At 34.3% G+C, this 27065-nt stretch overlaps 1 protein-coding gene across 9 annotated transcripts in view; it reads right to left on the bottom strand.

Moving 5' to 3' along the window:
- The window catches only part of ATF7IP2 (activating transcription factor 7 interacting protein 2), a 118373-nt gene that overhangs the window by 17427 nt on the left and 73881 nt on the right, over nt 1-27065 (bottom strand). For 6 of the 9 annotated variants that reach the window (XM_074196386.1, XM_074196380.1, XM_074196381.1 and 3 more), the window contains 7 exons: nt 23862-24030; nt 20022-20143; nt 8146-8280; nt 5290-5388; nt 4534-4712; nt 3291-3361; nt 796-857 (listed from right to left, as the gene is read on the bottom strand). In XM_074196386.1, coding sequence (XP_074052487.1) covers nt 796-857; nt 3291-3361; nt 4534-4712; nt 5290-5388; nt 8146-8280; nt 20022-20143; nt 23862-24018 — 825 coding nt within the window. In that variant the 5' untranslated portion in view covers nt 24019-24030. Of the gene's footprint in view, nt 1-795; nt 858-3290; nt 3362-4533; nt 4713-5289; nt 5389-8145; nt 8281-20021; nt 20144-23861; nt 24520-27065 lie in introns of those variants that run through there. The other 3 variants (XM_074196379.1, XM_074196385.1, XM_074196377.1) reach the window with 2 other exon arrangements.

Raw genomic sequence — 27065 nt, 5'->3', positions numbered from 1 at the left:
ACATACTAAGAAATAACTCCATTCAGTTCTCTCCCTTGACTTCCCCTCCCCCAATGACTAGAAGATCCACGTCTTTTCCAATTTACCTACATCTGCTATAACACTGCTGGTTTTCCAGGCTTGTTAAACCAAGACAGGCTATCACAAATTTCCACATAAAACATGGAAACATGGTTTTCCCTGCCTGAACTAAAGTTGTTTAATGACAGTTCCTGTAACAATAAAATCTTAACAATTCAAAATAATTTGTTTTAGATAATTTAGAAACTACTACAATTTATCATCCTTGAAGGTTTTTGTGCCAACATTAAGTGGTAGAAGTGGAAAAAACAAATATAAGATACTACCATTTATCATGACATAAGAAAGCACAAATTGTTAAGTTAGATAAATTAAGGTTTAGAAAACCTAATGTCGGGGTGGCTAGGTGGCGCAGTGGATAAAGCACCAGCCCTGGAGTTAGGAGTACGTGGGTTTAAATCTGGTCTCAGACACTTAATAATTACCTAGCTGTGTGGCCTTGGGTAAGCCACTTAACCCCATTTGCCTTGCAAAAACCTAAAACAATAAAAATAAAAAAAAATTGGAGACTGTGTTGCAGACTGCACATATATTATATCTTGCTATCAGCATTTTCCAAAGATCTGAATGGACAAATCAAACAAAACTTAGTCAACTATATAATCAATATCAAAATTTTATAATATAATTTGTTTTCAGCTCATTACACAAGTGTATATATTTACCTATATCGAGGTGTAGATTAGATAATATGGAAATTTTATTATTACCCACCTTAGATTTAATTTTAGATCCAAGTGAATCACTTGAATTTTCCAGTAACACTTTTTCAGCATCTGAAAGGAAAGTAACAAATTATTAACATGTCGATATTTGGAAGCACTGACATTAGAATAATAAAACAAAGTCGTGGGCTGTCTAAATAAAAGGTTATAAGCACTGCACTTTGCTCCCCATTAGTAATAATAAGGTTACTCCATACAGGATAGTTTTTCATCAATTCAACAAATTCTCTTAGTACTTCAAAAATGTCTACCTAAAAATAGGAAGATCAAATGTGGAGACTAGTTGAAAATTACTTCTCTCTCTCTCTCTCTCTCTCTCTCTCTCTCTCTCTATATATATATATATATATATATATATATATGAAGAGATCATCAATATTTATCTACTCCAACTGCTCCTTATTTCTAGACAGTCCCCATTTGTGATCAATTCCTCTATGAAATGGGCAAATCCTGAATCTTCCATATATTTTCTGTTTCTAGAGACACAGAATGGAACATGGATAATTTCTGCAATCTGGATAAACTATGCTACATATGCAATACATATCCCATAAATCAAGATAGTCATTAGCCAGAAGTTGTATTTCTTGATACATTTAGAAAGTATGCATAATGTTGAGAAAAAGTTACTGCTATGGACATTTATTTCTCTCTCACATTTTATGTTATATTGATGCAATTCATTGAGGAATTTAGTGATGTGAACAAGTTGTAACTCCTTTTTAAAGTCGATGTATTTATCAGGTAATGCATATTTGTAAAATTCTGGTTGAATGCTAATTTTAGTATGTGAATTTATTAAGTTCTTCAAGCAATATCCTTTAGTTTTAATGAGTCTACTAAAAAAGTCTATAAATGCAATATCTTACTAATCTCTCACAAAGAATTTGAGTCAGACTGTTTCAGAAAATCCAGGGAGAAGCTATAACCTGTACCATGTATATCTAGGAGTCAAAGTTAGATCTTTGTAACTAAATAGGAAATGTTTTAGGTTCATGTGTACAAGTGAATTCTTCAAAAATAAGACTGCTTGAAATGAACTTTGCTTCACCCCTCATAGAAGATAAAGGAAAAAGGAACTTCACTTCTTCAATCAAATACATATTGCACCAAAACTCAAAATACTTAGGGTACAATTTTTAACCTTGGCCTTTTTTCCTCTTTAAAGGCATTTGAAAAAATTTAAAGCACTCATCAAAATGACATCCTATTACTACTGGAGGATGGACTGTGTTGAAATGGTTATAGTCTCATGTTGTCGAAGTCCAGGTGGAAGAATTAAACTCTTTTCTAACTTTTCCTATCCGTGGAAACTAGAAACTCACAATGTCTATAGGGCATGTGAGATGATAGCAGCTATGTATATAAAACAAAATTTTTTGAAACCAGAGAGGTAGTTTAAATGTAATAGTTAGAAATAGGAAGATTTTTGATTGCAAAATGCTCTATTAGCATTAATAGCAATGTTAGTGGTTAAAAAGTTTATGGTGACAATCTTCAATTTAGTTGTTTTGTAAACACTTGAGAAGGAAAAGGGGAAAGGAATTTTTTGAGAAGAAAGTGATTTTTAAAAAGCAAAATACATGTCAACAGAAAAAAAAGTTGTCAAAGAATATAGAAGAATCAATAAAAGAATTCCCATACTCAAAGCAAAATTTTCTTCTTCAGGAAATGGTGAAATTTTTTAAAACAAATCTGTCTTAATGGGTCATAAATGTCTTACCATGAATATTTAAGGAGAAAAGATGGAAAAGTTTTATTAAAGATTTCTGCAACAGACATGCACAGAAAGTTTTTAAGAGTCTACAATGCTTTCTAAAATTTCTAGGGATCATTTACAGTTTTTGAACAAAGAACAATTAAGTGCCAAATCTAAAACCAATATTCTGGTAATCTGTAGTTTGGTGATGTGAACAGGGTTTGGAATCAAATTAAGACAAAACGTATCACTAGTTCAAAAACGTATGTTTGTTTATACAAATGGAGAGGTACACTTAGATTTCCAAACTCCAAGGCTGGATAGTTTGGTTCATTTCAAGTTTAGCTGTAAGGTGCTAGAGGCTTGCTTTGACTAGCACTGACTTTATTTTGAAATAGATTTTTTTAATGGCTCTATACCTTTTCATATCGTTGCAAAATTTTTAAAATCAGTTTTTTATTCCAATTTTTTACTAAATTACATAAAAGTAGCAAAAAGAAAACAAGGTTTAAAAAAACATGGTGAAAAGCAATGAGACTTTAGATCAACTGAAACAAGGATATTTCTATACTACATTCAAGTGTCACTTTTGATCAGTAAATATTTAGATAAATGTAGAACTATTTACATAATCCTTTTACATGAGTTTTGTTTCATATATTTATCATATATTTAACTGAATATGAACATTAATAACAGTAATATTTAATAAATGTGAAGGCTTCATTTTTTATAACCATATAAAATTAAAATAAAAAAAATTTTCAGTTAGCTCAGGATACCTGTTGTACTTGTTTTTGGAGTGTTCAAATTACCATTTTCCTCGGAAATCAGCGTAACATCAGCATTGTTACTAAAATGGTAAAAAAGAAAAAGAATACAAACTGATAATATAATTTGATAATTGAAAAAATTAAGGGCAAAGAAAAAAATCTACAAAATACCATGATTTCCAAATCTAGTACATGAAAAAAAATTACTTTGAAAGAAGTCAGTGATTTTCAACCCTGATTTTGCAACAATAGCTTCAGTTATTTCAAAGGGGTATCAGAAAATTCTTAAAACAAAAATCAACATGAGTTTAAAACATAAACTCAGTTTCTCTCTACTGCATTACTCTCCTTTCCTTCTTTAATTCTTTCACTCTCTCCACTATTTCTAGATGAGAGAGGGTGCTTAATTTTTACTATTTTCTTTTTATCTCTGTTTATCTTAAGATTTACTTTTCCTGTAACTGTTGAATCTTAAGAAAGAAAAGTACTTTAATTATCATCTCTATGTAGATAATTCTAATTCTATAACGTCCACCAACTTTTCCCTAGGAGCTTCAGTCCCATCTCTTCAACAGCAGACTGGATAGCTCTGCCTGTATATACTCCTAGAACTCAAAGTCAACATGTTCCAGACTGATTTCTTTCCCCCCCTAATTTCTCAACTTCAGATTCAAAGCATGACCATCCAAGTCACATAAAAAGATTACCCTTTACTGCATCATGCCACTTACCTTGTCATTTGTCAAGTTACATCATTTCTATTTCATCAACAGCTATCTCATCTTTCTTTAACTTTCTATTCCTAAGTCAATGCCCCTCATTCTTTTCTTACAACTATGGTAAAGCCCTCACCCCCCAAGTCTGGCTTCAGCCTAGTCTCTTTCCAAGATAGCCTGAGAATTTTTATAAAGAACCAGGATCATCTCTTGATTCTTATTCAAAATGACAATCTTTAACTTGTGATGTGCTAATAAGGGATGGAGGGGAAGAGAAACATGATTTCTTAAGAATCCAAATCAGATGCTATTTTTCAATTAATTTTTTTTGAAGAGAGGTTTAACAAGTAGCTAAATTCTAAGATAATGACAGTCTCATACATCGTTACAAAAACATGACTTAAATACTCTTGAGATTCTTAGGTGTACTTTTACTTATCTGAGGATTTACCAAAGATACATGAGGGAAAAAGATGCATTTACAATTCAACATAAATTTTATATAGCTACATTTCTTAATAAGTAATGACACATACCTTTCAGACACAACTCCACTACAATCTGAAGTCAATTTATTCTTTGGTTTTGCTTCATTAATAGAGATTTCTGAAGGTTTAGATGATTTATTGTTCGAAGAAGTCAATTTCATCTTCAGGCCGTTCCTCTCAGTCTGTTGATTCTTATTCAATATAACAGTCTTTGAATTTGTGACCTGCTTAATAGGGGATGGTGGAGGGGAAGGGAAAACATGATTTCTTAAGGATTCAATTTCATATACTACTTTTCAAGTAATTTTGGGGAGGGGGGTTAACAAATATTTAAGTACTAAGATAATGATCAGATGCTAGTCTCATACAAAGTTAAAAAAACTATGACTTAAGTACTCTTGAGACTCTTAGGTGTGCTTTTATTTAACAGGATTTATCAAAGTAATGTGTATAAGGTTTTAAAAAAACTGATTTGAAAAAAGGCTTAAAATTCTGGTTTATGTTCGTTACACTTAAATTTGTATACTTTCCTCTTCTAATGTTTGCCATGACATTATACCAAGAGAACTATAAGCCAGGTACTCTCACTCTCAGTCTTTTTCTGGGACATAGAGTCAGAGGCAAATCCAACAAGAAGACAGAAAATAAAATCTAAACATGCCAAATTGTCTTTCAGGCTTTCTGACATCTTTTAGTCCTGGATTTTATTTCTTTTAAGAATTAATCATCTACATAACCAATTAATTATCTACATAATCATATACCTGTAACTGATTTGATTATAGTCTGAAGATCATACATTACCTTACAGGCCTCACTTTTGGCTGGAATATTTGATTCTAATTCAATCTTTTGAACTGTTAATGCAGCCTTAATACATTTATCAAGTTTTGATATTTTTTTCTAATAAGAGAAAGAAAATAAGTGTCAAAATGAAATACTGAATATATCTTAAGTATCTTTTACTATCTTTTTTTATCCCCAGAGGAAAAGAATCTATTTGCTGGAATTGTTTTCAGATCAAAATTACATCAGAGAATTTTGATGTGAGCTGGTGGAGACATTTTACATGTAAAATTCATTTAAATGAGGTATTCAGGAATAGTAGACAAAACCATCAAACTAGGTTTGATAAAGGAGGCCTTCCCGAAAGATAAGGGGAACAATACCAATTAATGTTGCAAGTGAAAGCAGAAGACACTCTTATAATAATTTTAAAACCCTCAAAAACAGGTGGGCAGAAAATAAAAGCAAAACAATGTTACTTCATGCTTTCCTTATGAATGTTGCAAAACTCTGTCACAAGGGCCAAAACATTAGAATAATGTACACTCAAAATGGTGATTTACCCAAACATTATTGACTTTTTTCTCTATTCCTGTGGCTTGAGGGACTTTCTTAGAATATATATATATATATATATATATATATATATATATATATATGTATATATCTTTAAAAAATGTTAAGTATGATGATGAGTTGGGCATTATGTTTTATCCTAGTTTTGATATTAAAACTTTTTTGTTGCAAGAGACCAGAAAAGTGAACATAAAGGTATCGCATACAAATTCCTACTGTCATACTAAGGGACATTATCATATATGTTGATGTTCCCTCAAATCTTCTGAATTCTTCAATTTATCTCCAATGACCTCCATTCCACTTCAGTTACATATAAGGATTCACACTTTTCATCTTGCTATCATTCACATATTATGTTCATTTTCACAAATTCCAAAGTTCCTTTATCTGATCAAAATCTTTCAAAATACATCTTTTCCCATGCCTTATAATCCTCTAACCTTATTCTCAGTCCTCATGATCACCTCTAATCCCTCTTTACTTACTGTTCAGTTTTTCTCAGGCCATTTATGCTGTTCTGGTTTGGTTCTTTCTTTCCAAATGTGGACCCTTTTGTGTACTAGTTCAACTCTATACAAAAGCCTTTATTCTCAAACCCCCTTTTTTTTTTGTTGTTGTTGTTTTTTGCAAGGCAATGGGTTGAGTGGCTTGCCCAAGGCCACACAGCTAGGTAATTATTAAGTGTCTGAGGCCAGATTTGAACTCAGGTAACTCATGACTCCAGGGCCGGTGCTCTAACCACTGAAACACCTAGCCACCCCTGACCCCTTGTTTTCTTAAGAATCACACCTTGCCAACTCCAAACCCAGGTTAATTCCATCATCTATTTCCCATGTCCTACTCATCTGTTGCTAAAGAGAAAAACTGTTGACTGAGTCCATCATATCAGATCTTATTGCAACTGGTCCCTCACCATAGTAAAGAAACCTTCTAACACTTGAAAATTTTTTTTCAGCCAACTCATTGAAGGAAGTTGTTCCAAGCATTCTCTTAGCCTCCACCCACAGCATAGCTAAGAATCTTGTCTCCTTCTTTACCAAAACCCCCCCAAAACTCCAAAAAAAAAACCCTGAATTCATTACCCAAGAGATTCCCTCTTGACATTAGTAGTGCACTAGACCTGGAGTCAGGAGGACCTGAATTCAAATCTCTTATTAGCTTGGGCATGTCACTTAACCCTGATTGCCCCTCATCCAGGGCTATCTCCAGTTGTCCTGAATCATATCTGGCCACTGGACCCAGATAGCTCTGGAAGAGAGTAAGGCTAGTGACTTAGCACAACCTCTCCCCCTCATTCAAATCAATTCATGTGCATGTCATGGAATCATATCAATATCACTTCTCTGATGTCATGGTCGTCATCATCATAGTCATTATCAAATGATCCCCATCCTTTTCTCCTCTCTAGTCTCAAAGGAAGAAGTATTCCTTCTCTTTCTCAAAACCACTCCTTCTATTTATACTATTAATCCTAGTTCCTCTTACCTTCTCTAAAAGATTTTCTTCATTATCATCCCTCCCATATTACCTACAAGCACAGCCATACCCCACCACCAAACTTAATATCCTTTCTAGAATGTACCAACTTTGCTAACTGCCTTCCAACATTTCTTCTTCCAAGGTACATTAGTACCTACATCTCTAAGGTTCTCTTCCCTCTACTTTGTCTCCAACTTCTATGTACATATTTTGGGTCAGGTTGGCTCCCTTATTAGAAATGGAATACTCCTTTAAAAAGCACCAGCTTTTTCCCCCTCTTAGTATTCCCTGTGCCTTGATAAATGCAAGATGACTGATAATTTTATAACAAGATTTACTACAGGTAGCTAGGTGGCACAGTGGAGGGTAACTAGGTGGTGCAGTGGACAAAGCACCGGCCCTGGAGTCAGAAGTACCTGGGTAGAAATGCGGTTTCAGACAGTTAATAATCAGCTAGCTGTGTGGCCTTGGGCAGGCCACTTAACCCCATTGCTTTGCAAAAACTAAAAAAAAATGAGAGGAGAGGAGGGGAGAGGAGAGAGGGGAGGGGAGGGGAGGGGAAGGGAGGGGAAGGGAGGGGAAGGGAGGGGAGGGGAGGGGAGGGGAATGGAGGGGAGGGGAGGGGAGGGGAAGGGAGGGGAGGGGAGGGGAGGGGAGGGGAGGGGAGGGGAGGGGAGGGGAGGGGAGGGGAGGGGAGGGGAGGGGAGGGGAGGAGAGGAGAGGAAAGGAAGGAAGAAGATTTACTACTCAAATAGAACAAAACATCACTAAAACATTAAAATGACCTCATATCATTGTTTACAGAAGCAAACTTACAAGAAGTTCCAAAGCTACTGCTTCGTGCTTTTTTCTGCACTGGGTCTTGTCAACTCGCTCATTTAGTTCCTTCAGTTTATTGTCAAATACTTTGTAATTTATAACGCAGACTTCCTGTTGAATCAAGCATTTAACCTAGAAATTAAAAATAAAACCCCCCACATTTCAAGTTAAAAGCTCATGACTTGAGGATTATCCTCTACTTTTTGAAGGAAGAACATGCAACTTTCCTCAAATTTACTCTCTTCTGGAGAGTCATGACAACAAAAATATTACCACATCAATTTTTCCCTTCAAATGACACATTATTATTTACTTAAAAATCCCACCCCCAAAATAAGAAATTAAGTTAGTAGTTCTAAGTAAAGTATTGAGCTATACAATTAATCCATAAACTCACTACCATTTCTACATAACAATAACCCAAACAGAAGGAAATGATAGGGGGGGCAGAGCCAAGATAGCAGCGTGAAGGCAGCATTTCCCAGAACTCCTTTCCCCCAAACTCCAAAAAAAAAAAGAAAAAAAAAAACAAATGATGGATCTAGCCAAAATTTAGAGGGGCAGAACCCACAGAAAGACTAAATTTTCCCAGTCCAAGATAACTTAGAAGTTTCACCAGAAAGGTATGCTTCATCAGGACTGGGGGTTAGAAAAAAAGCCTCCGCCTCAGCTCAGCTCAGCCCAGCCCAGCCCAGCCCAGAGATCACTGGCAAAACCTTGAAGGGGCAGTGAGAGAACTCTGCTCCACTAGAATGAGTGTGGAGTGAGGAAGCACTGGCCCAGTGAGAACCTGGAGAAAGCAGCCTACACTCCCAGAGACAGTAAGGGAAGTCTACTGTTTGCCTACACTCAGATACTGCAGTTTGGGCTTCCATACTAAGTAGCCAAGCTTGATCCCGCCTTGAAGTACCAGGGTCATCTACATATCAAAGCACAGGCTAGAGAGCATAAGACCTTGGAGGAATAAAGGTCCCAGTGGGGTGTCCCCCCCAAAAAAAAACCACCACCAGAGCCTTGTAAGTGCTGTAAATTGGTCTTGGGCTGAGGAAATGAGTAAACAACAGAAAAAGAAGAATCTGACCATAGAGAATTACTTTAGTCCCATGAAAGATCAAAACACATACTTTGAGGATGACAAAAATCAAAGTTTCTGTATCCAAAACCTCCAAAAGAAGTAGAAAATGGGTTCAGATTATAGATGAGCTCAAAAAAAAAAAACCTTTGAAAAGCACTTAAGGGAGATGGAGGAAAAAGTGGGAGGAGAAAGAGAGTGATGCAGAAAAATCATGAAAACCAAAACAAAGGGTTGGTGAAAGAGATACAAAAAATATTGAAGAAAATAATATGTTAAAAACCAGTTTAGGCCTAATGGAAAAAGCAAAACGAAAGGCAAATTAGAAGAATGCCTTAAAATGCAGAATTGGTCAGCTGGAAAAGGAGAGAAAAAAGCTCTCTGAAGAAAATAACTCCTTCAAATGCAGAATGGAAATAAAGGAACCTGATGACATTGAAAGAAATCAGGAAGAAATAAAACTCTTACAAAAAAGCCAAATATTAGAAGAAAATGTGAAGTATCTCACTGGAAAAATAACTGACCTCAAAAACAGATCCAGAAGAAATAATTTAAAAATTATTGGGCTATCTGAAAGCCATGACCAGGAAAAGAGTCTAGACTTCACTTTTCAAGAAATAATACAGCAAAATTGCCCTGAGATCCTAGAAGCTGAGGGTAAAATAGAAATCAAGAGAATTCACACCAGTCACCTCCTGAAAGAGATCCCAAAAGAAAAACTCCCAGGAATATTATAGCCAAATTCCAAAACTCCCAAACCAAAGAGAAAATTCTAAAAGCTGCCAGAAACGGACAATTCAACTACCAAGGCTCCATAGTCAGGATTACAGAGGACCTGATATAGCATCTATATTAAAGGCTCATAGGGATTGGAATATGATATTCTGGAAGGCAAAAGATCTTGATTTACAACCAAGAATCAACTACCCAGCAAAACTGAACATCCTCTTTCAGGGGAAAAGATGGACTTTCAATGAAATAGGGGACTTTCAAACTTTCCTACTGAAACAACCAGAGCTGAACAGAAAGTTTGATCTCCAAGTACAGGACTCTGGTGAACAATAGAGGGAGTGGAAGGGAAGGACTAACTATGAGGAACTTGATGAAGTTGAATTGTTTGTATTCCTTCACGAGAAGAAGATATTGATAACTCATTTGAACTTTCAGTTAGAAGGGGCATAGACAGGACATAGGAAGGAGCAGAATATAATGGTATAATATAGTAAAAAGATGGAGTCAATGGGTGATAAAGGAAAGTACTGGGAGGAAGGAAAAGGAGATGATAAAGAAGCATAGAAATTTCACTTAAGAGTCAAGAAAAAGCTTTCTCAATGGAGTGGAAAAGGGGAAAACAAGGGGGAATGAGTGAACCTTCATTCTCATCATAAATAGCTCAGAGAGGAAATAACATACATACTCAATAGGGTGAGGAAATCTACTTTACCCTAGAGAAAAATAAGAAGAAAGCAACGGGTTAAGGGGGAATGGTGGGGAGGAAAGGGGGGAATAGCTGATAGAAGAGAGGAAAGATCGAGGGAGAGGGTACTCAGATTCAACACACTTTTTGGACAGGGCCAGGATGAAAGGAGAAAGAAAATAGAATAAATGAGAGTGGGGAGTAATAGAGTGGAGGTACAGCTAGTAATAGCAACGGTAGGGAAAGTATTGAAGCCACTTCGATGGTAGACTTATGATAAAGAAAGCAACTCACCCCTGAGGCAGAGAAATTGAAATCTGAAATCTGAACACAGACTGAAGTACAATTCTCTCTCTCTCTCTCTCTCTCTCTCTCTCTCTCTCTCTCTCTCTCTCTCTCTCTCTCTCTCTCTCTCTCTCTCCTTGAGGTTTCTCATCTTCTTGAAGGGGAGGGGTTTATGTTTATTCTTATGTTTACTCTATAACACATTCAATTTACATCAATGTATGGCATGGAAACAATGTAGAGATTGTCAGACAGCCTTCTATGGGTGGGGAGGGATGGGAGGAGGGGGGAAAACTATGGAATTCAGAGTCTTGAAAAAATGATGGGTACATATTACTACCGTATATAATTGGAACACAAAATGTTAAAATGTTTTAAAAAATCATGTAACCCCATTGTCTTGTGAAAAACAACCCCCCAACAAAAAGATTCTTGAAAAAGAGAAAAAGAAAAAAAAAAGAAGGAAATGATAGGGAAAACTACATTCAAAATTACTACAAAATACATATTTATGTCAATGTCCCAGATACTACATTTAAGCAAATGTAATGGCTGAGACATAAGATACAATGTTCGAGGAACTGCAAATAGGATACTGTAACTGAATTATAATTTGTGGAGGGGAGTAAAATGTAAGTAGGTGGAAAAAGGGAGAAGGAATCAAGATTATGAAAAGCTTTAAAGGCCAGAAGATTTTATATTTGACCCTACAGGTAAAAGGGAGCCACTGGAGCTTACTGACCAGTAGAAGCGTAACACAATTATAATTAAAAAATATTTATCTTGGCAAAGGGGAGGGATAGATTAGAATGGGCAGAGAGGGTCATAGTTGTGAATATAAAGGAAACACATGAGAGTTGTTGTAAAGGCATAAATGACAAGTCTTGACAAAAGATAAGTTATTGGAAAGTGACTGAGAAGTCAAGATGACACTAAGATTTATGTCCTGTATAACAAGAAGGTGGCAGTAACAGGAAAGGTGGCAAGAAAGGAAAGCTCAAGGGAGAAGTGATGAGTAAAAATGAACTAAGTCCAAAAGGCAAATTGGACTGAAATATGTAAATCTGGGAATCATCTGTACAAAGATGATAAATAAATCTATGGGAGTTAAGACCACCAACTAAAACAACAGAGGGAAAAGAGGGCCTAGAACAGTCTTAGGAGACAGTGAAAGTTACTGGACTTGACATAGATGAAGAACTAACAAAGGTGACAAAGAATGAATGATAGGACAGATAGGAGATGTTATAGTGACCAGTATCAGGAAAACCTAGCGAGGAAAGAATATCTAGGTGATTACAGTTTCAAACATTAAAGAAAGATCAGGAAGGATAATGATTGAGGAAAAAAGACATTATATCTAGTCAAAGAGCTATCAAAATGAGAATTTTAAACTATTAAAGACCATATTTAACATTCTGTGGGAACACAGGCTATTCTAATGGCCATGACTCAGATCATTTCCAAATAACTGCCACCTGGATTCAGTCTCAGGAGCTGGCATGCCGCCCGCCCTGAGAGATAAGGTGCACCAGAGTCCTTGGGAGCTGGTCTTTCCACCCCATGGCCCAAGGGCACAGGACACAGCTGTGTTTTACCACCTCCCCCCTAATGTACCCCCTTATTCTGCAATGCAAGTGCTGCACACATAGACCTGCTTGCATCCCCCATTCCCTCATTTTCCTTTGTTCTACCCCAGAAGACTTAATAGTATATATGTATGTAGAAGCTAAGCAGTAATAAAATTGAGCTGGAGGTGTAAGGCAGTGTGGCTTGACTACTTATTCTCAGCTCCCCTCCAGAAGGGAGGTCGTCGCTGATAGGGCCCCAAAGTGAAGCAAGCCGCAACAACATTCCAAGAAATTAAAAAGAAAAACGAAAAGTTAATTCAACATTGAAATTTCATTTCACACTAAGGGAAGATGGCAAAAAGATCAATGTGAAGTCAATGTGAATAATGTGGTTAAAGTACTGATTTTTACAGTATTGGTCTAGACAATCAAGAATCAAATAAATAATTGAAAGTAGTTGTTCCCTGCTTGATGAAACCAAGAATAAAAACTGGGAGGTGGGAAGAGGAAACAGTGGGGGCAGGGGAAATAAGAGATTTGGAGCAATATCTTTTATCACTTTCCAAGGTGTTACAAATAAATACCTACTGAATATAAACCGAAAATTTAACTTCACAAAGGGGCAATTAGGTGGTACAGTATTTAGAGTGTCTGATCTGGAATCAAGAACACTTATCTTGGGAGTTCAAATCCAACCTCAGACATTTACTAGCTGTGTGAACCTGGGTAAGTCACTTAACCCTGTTTGTCTCAGTTCCTCATCTGTAAAATGACCTCAAGAAAGAAGTGGCAAACCACTTCAGTATCTTTGTCAATAATACAACAAATGAAGTCATGAAGAGTGGGACACAACTAAAACAACTGAATAACAACTTCATGAAAAGTTATCTATAGCTAAATGAAGACTGCTAAATCAAACAAGAGATAAATGCAACTACCAAATAACCTCCACATTTTCAACTATATAAATTAAATAGCTTTAGAACAAACAAAATCCACACAACTAGAATGAAGGAAACTATAATCTAGGAAAAAATCTTTGCAATATATATTAAAGTTTGATATAAAACATACACATACTGAAATTATCATATATGTAATCATAAGAGTCATTTCTAAGGAGGTACACATAGTTTGTAGTCTTTTCAAAACTGTTACTATATAAAAAAGTATATATAAAAAAGTACACCAGATAAGCAAGAGAAATACAACTGAAAATTGCAGCTTTCTCATCATGTCATCTATCATTCAATAAACATTATTTAAACAACTACTATGTGCCAGACTCTGCTAGATGTAACACAAACACAAAAAAATAAAGCAATCCCCATTCTCAAATGGAAAAAGCAAGTATATAAATAAGTAAATATTGGATAAATACAAATAATTCAAAATAGTTGAAATACAATTTGGTTTGGGAAGGAAGGCACCAACAGGGGGAATCAGGAAAAGCTTCCTGTAGAGAAGATGATGCTTGAGTCTTGTGTCTATAGGATAAGAGGGATACTATATAGGGTAAAACTAAGAGTCATACCAAGTTGGTGGACATGGCCAGTGCCAAAGCCTATGGACAGAAGATGGAAGTAGTGGTATGTGAAGACAAGGAGAAAGAGAGAAGGCAACCTGAAAACAGTAAGACAACAATCAGACCTAGTCGAAGGTGGATGAGCTATGGGAAGACAGGAATATAATAAACTTTTTTAAAAGTAATATTTTATTTTTTCCAATTATTTGTAAAAATGTCATTTTAAAAAATTCTGAGCTCCAAATTTTCTCTTACCTTCCTCTCCTTGCCTCTCCCTGAGGCAATTTGATAGAAATTATACATGTAAAAACATGCAAAACATATTTCCTTGTGTTCCATATTAGTCATATTGAGAAAGAAAACAAGACTAAAAACAAAAACCCTAAAATAAAGGAACTAAAAAAATAAGATGCTATGATCTCCATTCAGATTCTATCAGTTCTTTCTCTGGAGGTGGACAGCAGTTTTCATCATGAGTCCTATGTAATTATCTTGGATCATTGTATTTCTGAGAATAGCTAAGACTTCCACAGTTAATTGTCATATAGTTTTGCTGTTACTGTGTACAATATTCTCCTACTTCTGCTCATTTCATTTTGCATCAGTTTGTCTACGTTTTTTCCCAGGTTTTTCTGAAACCATCTTATTCATCATTTCTTAGAGCCCAATAGCATTCTATCAAAATCATATAGCACAACTTGCTCATTCATTTCAACTGTTGCACATGCTCATAATTTCCAATTCTGTGCAACCACAAAAAGAGCTACTAAAATATTTTTTGCACAAAAAAGGTTCTTTTAAAATTTCTTTGTAATACAAACCTAGCAGTGCTACTGCAGAATAAAAGATATAGCTATTTTATAGCTCTCTCTGGAAAATAACTCCTAATTGCTTTCCAAAATGGTTAGATTAGTTCACAACTCCATCAACCATGCTTTAGTGTCCCAATTTTCCTATATCCCTTCCAACATGTCATTTTAACTAATTTGATATGTGTAAAGAAGTATTTCAGAATTGCTTTAATTTGCGTTTCTCTAATCAATAAAGATTTAGAGAACTTTTTTGATATGACTATAAATAAATGATTTCTTTAAGGTCTGTAAATACTATGTTTACAGCTATCAATTAGGGAATGGCTTGTGTTCTTAGAAGTTTGACTCAGTTTTCTACATATTTGAGAAATGAGGCTTTTATTTGCTTTCCAGAACGCTGCTTTCCTTCTAATCTTGCTTGTTTAAGTTTATAAGATGCTGGTCATTTCTGCCATAGTTTTCTAGTTTTTAAGCACTTTTTGTCAAACACTGAGTTCTTATCCTAAAAGCTTGGGATTTCTATGACCATTTACTACTGTGTATTATGTAGCTAATTTATTCCATTGGCTGCTATTCAATTTATCCAGTACTAGATTGTTTTGATAATTACCACTTTATAAGACAGTTTCAGATCTGATACGACTAGTCTACCTCCTTCCACATTTTCCCTCTCATCAATTCCCCTGATGTTCTTGACCTTTTGTTTTTCCAGATGAATTTTGTTATTTTTCTCTAGCTTGATAAAACTATTTTTTAGTAGTCCGACTGGTATGGCAGTCAATAAGTAAACTAATTTATATAGAATTTTAGTTTTTATTATCATTGGATCCGCCTACCCATTATCAATTAATACTTTTCCAATTATCTAGATCTGTGTGTGAAAAGTGCTTTTTGATGGCAATATATAAAAAATGCTGATGATCGATGTGGATTCATTTTATAATCTGCCAATTTGCTAAAGTTATTTCAACTAGCTTTGTAATCAATTTTCTAAGTATAACATTTTATCTACTAAGAATGATAGTTTTGCTTTTATTCTAATTCCTTTAATTTCTTTTGCTTCTCTTTTGGTTATAACTAATATTTCTAGTATAATATTGAATAATAGATGATAATTGGCATACTTTCTTCACCTTTAATCATCTTATTGAGAAGGATTGTTGTTTTATCTCATTACAGATATTGCTTGCTGATGTTTTAGATAGTACTGTTTACCATTTTGAGGAAAGCTCCATTTATTCCCATGATCTTTAGTGTTTTGAAATAAAAATGGATAATGTATTTTGTTAAAAGACTTTTTTTCTGCATCTATTGAGATAATTATGATTTTTGTTGGTTTTGCTATTGATAACAGTAAATTATATTGATAAGATTCCTAAGACTGAACCACCATTTCTGATGTAAATTCCTCCTGGTCATAATGCATATAATCTTTGTGACATATTGCTGTAATCTCCTCACTAATATTTTATTTATAATTTTCACAACAATATTCACTAGAGAAATTTGTCTATAATTTTGTTTGAGTTCTTTCTGGTTTAGGTATCAGCACCATATTTGTGTCATGAAAGGAATTTGGTAGGACTCTGCTTGTTTTTCCAAATAGTTTATATAGTACTAGAATTAATTACTCTTTAAATGTTTAGTAGAATTCACTTTTTAGGGCTTGTTGGATTTCTTTTTTCAAAGATGAGGTTACTTAGTATTCTATTTAGTCTTTTGGCAATCCAGGCAATTTTTTATTTTTATAAGTCCTTATGCATTTCACAAAAGATTATCAGATTAGCATATAATTGGACAAAACTGGTTAATAATTGTTCTAACTTCCTCTTCTCATTGGTGGTGAATTTAATTTTGATACCGATGATTTGGTTTTCTTCTTTTTCTTTTTAAATTCTATTAACCAATGGCTTACCTATTTTATTGAATTTTTCACATATTCTAGTTCAATGGTTTTCTTTCAATTTTATTAATTTCTTCTTTGATATCAGGATTTCCAAATTGGTATTTAATTGCAGGTTTTAAATTTAATCTTTTTTTAAGTTGCATGTCTAATTCATCAATCTATTTTTTATATAAATTTTTCCTCAAGTGCTTTTTTCCCATAAATTTTGGTATGTTGTCTCATTGCCATTCTCTTTAATGAAACTGTTTCCATTATTTGTTCTTTCACTTACTGTTTCTTGAGGATTATATTACTTTCTAATGAATTTCTGTTCCCATTTAGCTTTCTTCAGAATTCTAGCATATCTAACTTGTCAAAAAATTCATTTATCTGCTTAATCCCATTTTTATTTTATTTTTTTTTTGTGTGTGTGGCTAGATTTATCTAGTTCCTAGAGGGGAATGTTGAAGACCCCATTAGTATAGTTTTACTGTCTATTCTCTACTGTACTTCATTTAACTTCTTTAAAAATTTGGATGCTATACTACTTGGTACATATATATGATATTGCATCATTGTCTATATAACAAAGCAAGAACTGTATTGTGGGATGTAGTTTCCTTCTTTATCTTTTTAAAATTTTATTTGCTCTGAGATGATTGCTAACTCTGCTTTTTTCTTTTAACTTCAGCTGAATTTTAATAGATTCTGCTCCAGCCCTTTACTTTTATTCTATGCTTCTCTGTTTCAAATGTGATTCTTGTAAATGACATATTGTGGGATTCTAGTTTTTAATTCACATTGCTTTCCACTTCCATTTTAGGAGTTCCTCCCATTCATATTACCAACTGTATTTCCCCTCATTTAATTTTTCCATTTATCTTCCCTCCCCCCTTGTCCTCCTTTCTCTTTTCACTCTGTCCATCCTCACCAGTCTTCACCTTCTGACTACTGCCCTCCCAAAATACACCCTATTTTTATCAGTCTCCAATCCTTATTTACTTATCACTCCCCTTCCCACCTACTTCCCCACAGGATATGATATATTTCTGTACACAAAAGAATGTATTTGTCATTCCTTCTGAGCCAATTCTGATGAGAGTAAAGTTCAAGCAGTGTCCTGTCCCCCTAATCTTTCCCTTAGCTGTACTAAGTCTTTTACACTTCTTCACATGAAACAATTTATTCTCTATTACTTTCTCTTCTCTCAATGAAATCCTTAATTTTCTTTTCTTTGGATTTCATCCCATCAATGTCAATTTATATTCATGCCCTCTGTCTTTGTATACTACTAATTGCCCTACTAATGATAAAGTTCTTAAACATAACAAGTATCTTCCCATGAAGTAATATAAACAGTTCAACCTTAATAAATCCCTTAATGATTTCTCTTTCCTATTTATTTTCTCTTAAGTATGCTTAGTTCTGATCTTTTCTTCAGGAATGTTTCAAAGATCTTTATTACTAAGACTATCAAGTTCCCCTCCTGAAGGCTGAAGAAAGATACTCAGTTTTACCAAGTAGGTGATTCCAGGTTATAATCCCAGTTCTTTTGCCTTCTGGAATACTATATTCCACGGCCCCCCAAACCGTTTAAAAATTTTATTTACTTAAAGCAATGGGATTAAATGACTTGCCCCAGGTCACACAGGCAATTATTAAGTATCCAAGACTGGGAGTTTTCATTGAGGGATCCTTTAGGAAATGATTGAAAGATTCTGGTACTAGGATATCAATCTAGTTTTCTTTGATAATTTCTTGAAATATTATATATAGGCTTTTTGTGATCATGGCTTTGTCTCCTATTTTCCATGTCAGTTGCTCTGATATTTCTCATTTTCTTCTATTTTTTTCTTCTTTTGATTTTGTTCTATTAAATTCTTGATGTCTTATGAAATAATTAACTTACACCTGCCCAATTTAATTTTTAAGGAATTATTTTCTTCACTGAATTAAATATCACCTTTTAATATTTCTCTCCCCATTTTTTCCTTCGACTTCCTTATTTGATTTTAAAAATCCTTTTTGAATACTTCTGCTTCTGTTTTTAGGCCTGGGATCAATTTGTATCATTTTTATTTCAAGCTTCACACTGGCTATTTTGACACTGCTGTCCTCTTCTGAATTTGTTTTGATCTTTTCTGCTACTAACCATGTACCTTTATATAAAAGTCAAGTTGGTTCTTTGGTTTGTTTTTTTTGCTTATCTTCCCAGTCTATTTTGTGATTTAATTTCATGTGAAAGTTGGGTTCTTCCACTAGGATGGCAGAACACTGTCCCAAGCTTCTTGCTCCAGGGTGTCTGCTGAGACAGCTGTGGGGTTTTGCCCCAGGCAAGCTAAAGCTTGCAAGGACCTCCTGCTGGTCTCCTAGTACCTCACCACTGGCTTGCTGCTGGCTTGCCTAGACATGGCCTTCACTGGACTGCAGTCCCATTTTACCCAAGTGAGACAGATCTTTCCTGACAACTTTCTAAGTTGTCTTAGCTAAAAGTTTGTTTCACCCCAACCTATTTTTAGAACTATGCTCTGAAATATGTTTTGAGGTGTCATTTTATAGTTGTCTGGAGATGAATTTGATTCAGTTCAAGTGAGTTCCTTGCCTTACTCTAACATCCTAGGGCCGACCCTCCAATATTACATTCTTAAATGGAGCCGTAAATTGATCCAACCATTTTAGAAAACAATTTAGTATTAGACCCTGAGATTCACTACTGGGCATTTATTCTAACAAAAGAAAAAATATTATGATGTCTCAAGAAACAATGAATATATGGAATTCAGAGAAACAACGGAAGATTAATTAACTGATATATATATATATATATATATATATATATTCAAAGAAACTACTAAAATAACAGGTTATACAATGACTATAATAACTAAACAAAGACATCATTAAGATGAAGCTGCTTAACTGCCATGACCTTAAGATGAGGGTGCGGTACCTTCTTTTCTACAGAGGAATTGGATTGTTATGGATTTAAAGTGAAAATGTAGTTAATTTATGTGGAACACTTCATTTCTAACAACATCAGATAAATAAGATATTTTTTTACAGAATCAGTTTAAATACAGTAGGGGAATTTGCTATTTACAAGAAAAACAATGCTAAATCCTTTTATAAAGTGAACACATCTTTCCCCTCCCCCCATTTAAATGTGTCCAGTAATTTGTTTTTTCTAAATTAAGTTTCATATAAAGAGAGATAAAACTGCAATCTTAAGATGTATGTTTTGGGGGATTTCAGTGGATATTTTCTAGGATTCAAATAAAAGGAATATATTGCAAATAACAGTTTTACCTGTTCAAACAATACGCTTCTTTTTTCCACAATGCAAATATTCTCATTAATTTCATTTGAAGTTTTTATGCGCTTAATATTCTCTTTGTTTCCCGAAAGTATCCTTTTCTTTGAGGTGTTGCCTTTGAGAAAGGAAAAAAGAAATAGAGGAAACAAAGATTAATATTTCTCTTTATGAATAGTCTAATGGAAACCAATAAGAAATGCCTAATCATTTAAAATCTTTTTTTAATCTAAAAGAATTATTTAGGGAAAATGCTGATTCACAAGTTAGTTTTTAGAGTTTAGTATTATAGACATTAAACTTACTTCATGCTTTTGACTATTACTAACAGATCAAAACCAACAAAAAGAAAATTAAGCCAGTTAAATAAAGGACATTTAAGTACTTGTGAAATAGAAAAAATTTAATTCAAGATATTATCACTGTAAACTCTTGACTGACATAAAATTTACTCTACAAAAAGTGGAGTTTGCCTGTGAATTGTTTCCTTGCCATCTTGCAAACTCAATAAAGTTTGTTCAAAGAAATTAATGGAATAAATATTTGGCCTGATTGTTGCAACATATAGTATAATGTTCCTCAAAAAGAGAGTGTGTGTGTGTGTGTGTGTGTGTGTGTGTGTGTGTGTGTGTATACATATATCCATCCATCCATCCATCCATCCAAATTTACCTTGCTTTTGATCTAGAAGCAAATTTTCTGGGAAAGGAGGTGATTAGAATATAATTAAATAAATACTATTTTTTCTTTTGCACAGGTTTAAAAATAAAACATCTCCTATGAGTGATATTTGCATGAAATGACAAGTACTAAACTATCTCAAGGCAAATTGTATCATATTTGTTGCAGTTCTCCAACTGACTAGACTAGATATGATGCTTAATAAATGTTTAGTGATACCAAGATAATATCAAAATGGGTACATGATTTAAGACACAAAAGATGATACCATAAACCAATTAGGAGAAGGAAGAGTTTAATCAGATCTATGAAGGGAGGAAGAAGTTATAGAAGAACAAGAGATAGAGAACATTATATAATTCCAAATGAATAATTTTGATTAAATTAAATTAAATTACATTAAATTAAAAAGGTTTGACATAAATAAAACCAATGCAACCAAAATTAGAAGGAAAGCAAAGAGCTGAGAAACAATTTTATTGCTAGTATTTCTTTTTTCTTTCTTTTTTAAAGTTTTTTTTGCAAGGCAATGGGGTTAAGTGCCTCGCCCAAGGCCACACAGCTAGGTAATTATTAAGTGTCTGAGGCTGGATTTGAACTCAGGTACTCCTGACTCCAGGACTGGTGCTCTATCCACTGTGTACAGACAGCTAGTATTTCTAATAAAGAACGACTCATTTATAAAATATATAGAGAACTGAGCCAAAATTTTAAGAATAGAAGTCATTACCCAATTGGTAAATGGTCAAAGAATATGAACAGGCAGTTTTACACACACACACACACACACACACACACACACACGTATATATATATTTATATATTTAGTCATATGAAAAAAGCTCCAAATCACTACTGAAACATATCTGCCTCATATCTCTCAGATTGGCTAAAATGACAGAAGAGGAAAATGATCAATGTTGGAGAGAATATGGGAAAACTGGGACACTAACCATGCTGGTGAAGTGGTGAACTGATCCAACCATTCTGGAGAGCAAGTTGGAACTATGCCCAAAAGGCAATAAAACTGCACATACTTGGGGCAACTAGGTGGCGTAGTGGATAAAGCACTGGCCTTGGAGTCAGGAGTACCTAGGTTCACAATCAGGTCCCAGACACTTAATATTAATAATTACCTAGCTGTGAGGCCTTGGGCAAGCCACTTAACCCCATTTGCCTTGCAAAAACCTAAAAAAAAAAAACTGTACATACTCTTTTATCCAACAGTAGGCCTGTATCCAAAGACATCATTAAAAAAGGAAAAAGATCCACATGTACTAACATATTTATATCCATTCGAGGGGATACCCATCAATTGGGAAATAGCTGAACAAGTTGTAGTATCTGAATGTAGTGGAGTACTGCTGTTCTCTAAAAAGTCATGAGGGGTCAGACTTTAGAAATGTCTGGAAAGACTTGTATAAACTGATGTTGAATGTAGTGAGCAGAACCACAACTTGTAAATAATAATAGCAATATTGTATGATGATCAACTACGACAGAGTTATCTATGCTTATATCCTTAGCAGTACAACTGTCAAAGACAATTCTAAAGGACTTAAAAAAATGAATGTGAATACAGAGCAAAAGCATTCCATGTTAATTTGGGGGGATGGTTTTTTTAAATTTTTTTGCGAGGCAATGGGGTTAAAGTGACTTGCCTAAGATCACACAGTTAAATAAGTATTAAATATCTGAAGGCAAATTTGAAATCAGGTCCTCTAATTCTAGGATCAGTAAGTACTCTATCCACTGTGCCGCCTTCTGTGTTCACTTTTAAAAATTTATTTTACATTTTCTTTCTTTCTTTCTTTCTCATGGCTCTTTATCCCTTCTTAGTTCTAATTCCTCTTTCACAACATGTCCAATATGGTATTATGTTATAACACAATTGTACATAAACAACCTATATAAGATTGTTTGCTGCCATGGGAAGGGGGAGGGGGGAGGAGGAAGGGAGGGTGGTAGAAAAATAAGGAACTCCAAAGTTTACAAAAAGATGAATGTAGAAAATTACCTTTATATGTAATTGGGAAATTTTAGAGAAAGAATTATGATCTGAATGCAAACAAAAGCATATTATTTTCACTTTAAAATTTGTTTTATGCTTTTTTTCCTTCTTTTCCCCCTTTTGTTCTGAATCTTCTTTCACAATATGACTAGTATGGAAATAATGTTTAACATAGTTGTACCTATAAATCCTATATTAATTACTCACTGGTCAATGGGAGAAGGGAGGGAAGGCAGAAAAATATGGAGTCTTACAAAAAATGAATGTTGAAAAATATCTTTACATGTAATTGGAAAAAAATTTTTTTGAACATTTAAACATTTAAATGTTTGGTGAACTGAACAATACTGTAAATGTACCTCTTACCTTCTTTGACTTACTTGCTAAAATGGTATTAGCTGAATCTCACTGAATGATGGGGGTGGGGGTGTTGGATTGATAAAAGACCATTATAAGCAAAATGAATCCAAATTATTTTAAAATGAAGATTAAAAAAAACCTTCCTTAAATATAGGAGATGACACCAACATTTTTTCTGATTTTTTAAAACAAAAAAAAATCATTTCTGTCCTTCTATCTTGTATCCTGCTGCCTATTACTAGCTCTCATTCTATAGCACTACCCACACATCTATCTTCTTGTACAACACCTCAAATGTATTTATCCTTGAATACAAGTATCTAGTTCTATATAGAATTATTTTGTAGGGTCTGAACCTATGATTTCATCAATGTGGGGAATTTCATATTTGTAATCCTTTTCCAACCTCCTCGTTTTACAAACTGAGATCCAGAAAGATTAAATATTAGACGGTAATTGGCAGACTTGACTTGAACCTGGATACACTAACCCTAATCCAGTGTGCTTTCTAATATATTATTTTATCGCCTTTATAGTCTTAGAGAACCACTAAGGGCAATGAACAGTCAACTGACTTGCATGTAGTCACAGACCCAATGTGTCCCAAAGATAGAATGTGAACATAGGTCTTTTTGACTCTGCACATTTGCTTATACCTCAATGACTCTAGGCTATATAGAAAAAATGCTTTTAGTCTATTGACTTTTTAAAAATATTTTTCTTTGTAAGGATTAATTTAAGTCTAAAAGCAAGGGATTTCTCTATACATTATGGAAACACTTACCATTAGCATCAAATGATGAATGCCATGTTGAGACTATATTTCCACAGTCTGGAGTACTTGAATTATCCATTTGATTGTGTTCTTGGGGCTTCAAAAAATCACTTGCATCCTTCTTGGCCTGAATTGATCTTTTCAAATCAGATGTCCTGTTAGCCATGGCTTCACTCTGCTGTGAGACATGTGATTCTGATTGTGAGGTCACTTCTAATCTGGGACCTACCTGGTTACTTTCTTTACCATTCCCAATACCATTAAAAGCTTTTTCTACCAGACTGCCTAATATATAATCTGAACTGCCAATTAAACCATTCAAGGAGCCAAATTGGCTGTTACTTGGCTTTAGATTCAAATTAACCTTAGCTTGCTCAAATGAAAATCTTTTTTTCCATTTGTTTTGTGTTCTGAACATGAAGTTTGCTGTGAATCACTTGAGTCTTGTATAAAAAGCTTCTTGCATGAATCTTGTTTCACCTGGCCTACTCTTTGAATCAATAACTTGTACATTGACAAAGTTCATCTTTGAGTTGGTCTTTACTGTTTTTAGTGATATTGCTAAATTTTGAGAAAATATTTCATTTTCCTGAGGGAGTGTGGTTTTTCTTGAGTCCAACAAGAAACACTTCATGTCAGAATTTTCACTTTTCCTAAGTATGATATCAGTCCTCAACTGCTAATTTCCACTATGTACATTATTCTTATCTACTGCATTCAGTAGCTCAATATTTCCTGATTTTTGCAAAATATGTATTTGTTTCTGGCAACTTGTAGGCATAGTTTTTTTAGCTTTTTAGAATCTTCTGTACAGGTGGATCTGGACTTGCCATTTTTCATCTCCTAAAATTTAAAACATTATTTATAAATATTTGATTCCTAAAGACTTCTAGCTTCTCCACAGCACTAACCCTATCCATTCAGCTCCCAGTCACTCATTGTTCTTTCCAACTTTTTACCATCTGACTGGTCACCATGCCATCTCCATCAATTTCAGAGACAGCAAAGAAAAGATAAACTATACTGGACATATATGATGAGAATACAGAAGAAACGGAAAATATGATCTCTGCACTCAAAGGAGGAATATAGCCACAATTATGCCGAAGTGTCAAAGAATATGGTGAAGCACTATATGTTGTATCTATACACTTATACCATAGTTCAGAAATCTCTTAGCACATAGCACAATACAACTGCCTCCAAAATGTAGGGGCAAACAAACCAAGGAGCTACAGAAGAAATAAAGTAGCAAAAAAGGTCCACTAAGTTTTCAGTGTATTTATTAGACTCATAAAATAATCACTTAATTTGACTTATATGTTCTATGATTATTTTGAAATTTTTTTCACTTAAGGGACCATTATGATGAGGTAAAAAACCTCATACAAACTATCCACTATTCTACTTTGCAAAACAGTTGCAGTCGAACACAATGCTCTTTCCTGAATAAATATCAATGGAACTAATCCATAGTTTTAAAAATTATCTGACTTGTCCACACCCACATTTTTAAGATTTACATTTTGTAAATGCTTACTTGGTAATCTAATCTAAGGAGCACAATCTAGAAATATTTTACCTCATCTCATCTATCAAAAGAGTTTCCCTTATGTTAAATAATAATCACATGTTTTCTCAATATATTAAGGATTATGATTCTGTTGGGATGGGAATTCTAGTTGATGGAACTCACCTCAAGAATTCCCTTCATTAATGTAAATTATAATTTAGCTAGAATAATCGTTGTGTTCCTACAAGTAATAAATTTCAAAGGCAAACCCAGGTTTTAATGACTCCAACTCTAGCACTCTTTTTACCATATGATGATGTTAGCTTAAGTATTTTTTCTTTGTTGGTATAATAACAGTAGTAACATTAACAATAGATGACCTTAACAAAGCACTTTTGAAACACCACATATATTATCCCATTTAAGCTTTGCAGTAATGAGGCAGAATCTTTAGGCATTAACCCCACTTTGTGGATGGCAAAAGTGAGGATGAGACAGGATGTTATAGTCACATAGTTAACACATATTAGAGGGTGAATACCTTCCTGTTCTATTATTTATCGTTTTTAATCTTGGATCATCCTCCATCATTTTTGCCTTTGATCATCCTAAAGGAGGTGTAAAATTGCTTTAAGTCTGCTATGAATTCATGTTATCTATTTTTAACTGATCTGTTGCAATGAATAATCTTTTTTATTCTATTTGAATCTTTAACCTTCTCCCCAAGAGGCTGTTAACACACCTCCCTAAGCCAATGATGTCCTCTATACACGCACAATCACATACACATCTGCCTTTGCCTTTTACTTTACTGAGAAAAGAGTTATATTGTATTCTTTCATCACCTATACTTCATAAAAATCACCTTCCTTTTGTCCAGTCTTTGAGGAAATGGTCCTAATCTTTACCAACCCAGTTGCTGCTTATGCACTTGGATCTTATCACCTCCCCCAAGCCCCTCAAAAATCTTGTCCCACCCATCATCCATTTAATCCTCTGACTCTGACTTGTTCTCTACTATTTACAAATATCCTAAGACTTATTCCATATTCTAAAAGGATCAAAAAACTTTTCATTTAATACTATATATAATGCTCAAGCTATCTCTCTCTGTCCCAGCAACTGGGCCTTCTAAGACACTAAAGTTATAATTGATTAAACTTTGGAACCTGTTCAGATCTTTAGGTATCCTGAGGCACCAAATTATAAGTGACTCAACTTTGGAACCAACATTCTGGGATGGTGCCAAATTAATTGGTCAGCCAATATACATGTAGCTAGTCTTAGATCATAGACTCATGCTTCTCTACCCAACCATTTACCCTAGCTATATCCCTGCATTTCACACCCTCCCACCCCAATCTACTTTCCACCTCTTGCTCTGGGAAGAGAAGTCAAATAAATTCTACCAGTACTTCTGGAAAAGGCATATTAACTGGAATGCTCTGTGGCTCTACTCATCACCAATCCATTAATTCCCAAATTCAAACACACTTTTCCCTAGTCTATAATCCTTAAGTGTTGTTTCCCCCATCTCCTTATACTACTCCCTTCTCCCTATCACTAAAATGTAAATTTCTTGGGGTCAGGGAGTATCTTTCTTATTTCTATCTCCAACACAAGTACAGGGTGGTCTAATACATTGGGAGCACATAAATTCATTTTTCCATTCATACTAAGCTCAATAAGGGTAATCCGTG

The sequence above is a fragment of the Macrotis lagotis genome, chromosome 8 (assembly GCF_037893015.1).
Source record: "Macrotis lagotis isolate mMagLag1 chromosome 8, bilby.v1.9.chrom.fasta, whole genome shotgun sequence".
NCBI classification, from domain to species: Eukaryota; Metazoa; Chordata; class Mammalia; order Peramelemorphia; family Peramelidae; genus Macrotis; species Macrotis lagotis.
The sequence above is the reverse complement of the archived record's forward strand: the minus strand, read 5'-3'. Positions and strand labels throughout refer to the sequence as shown.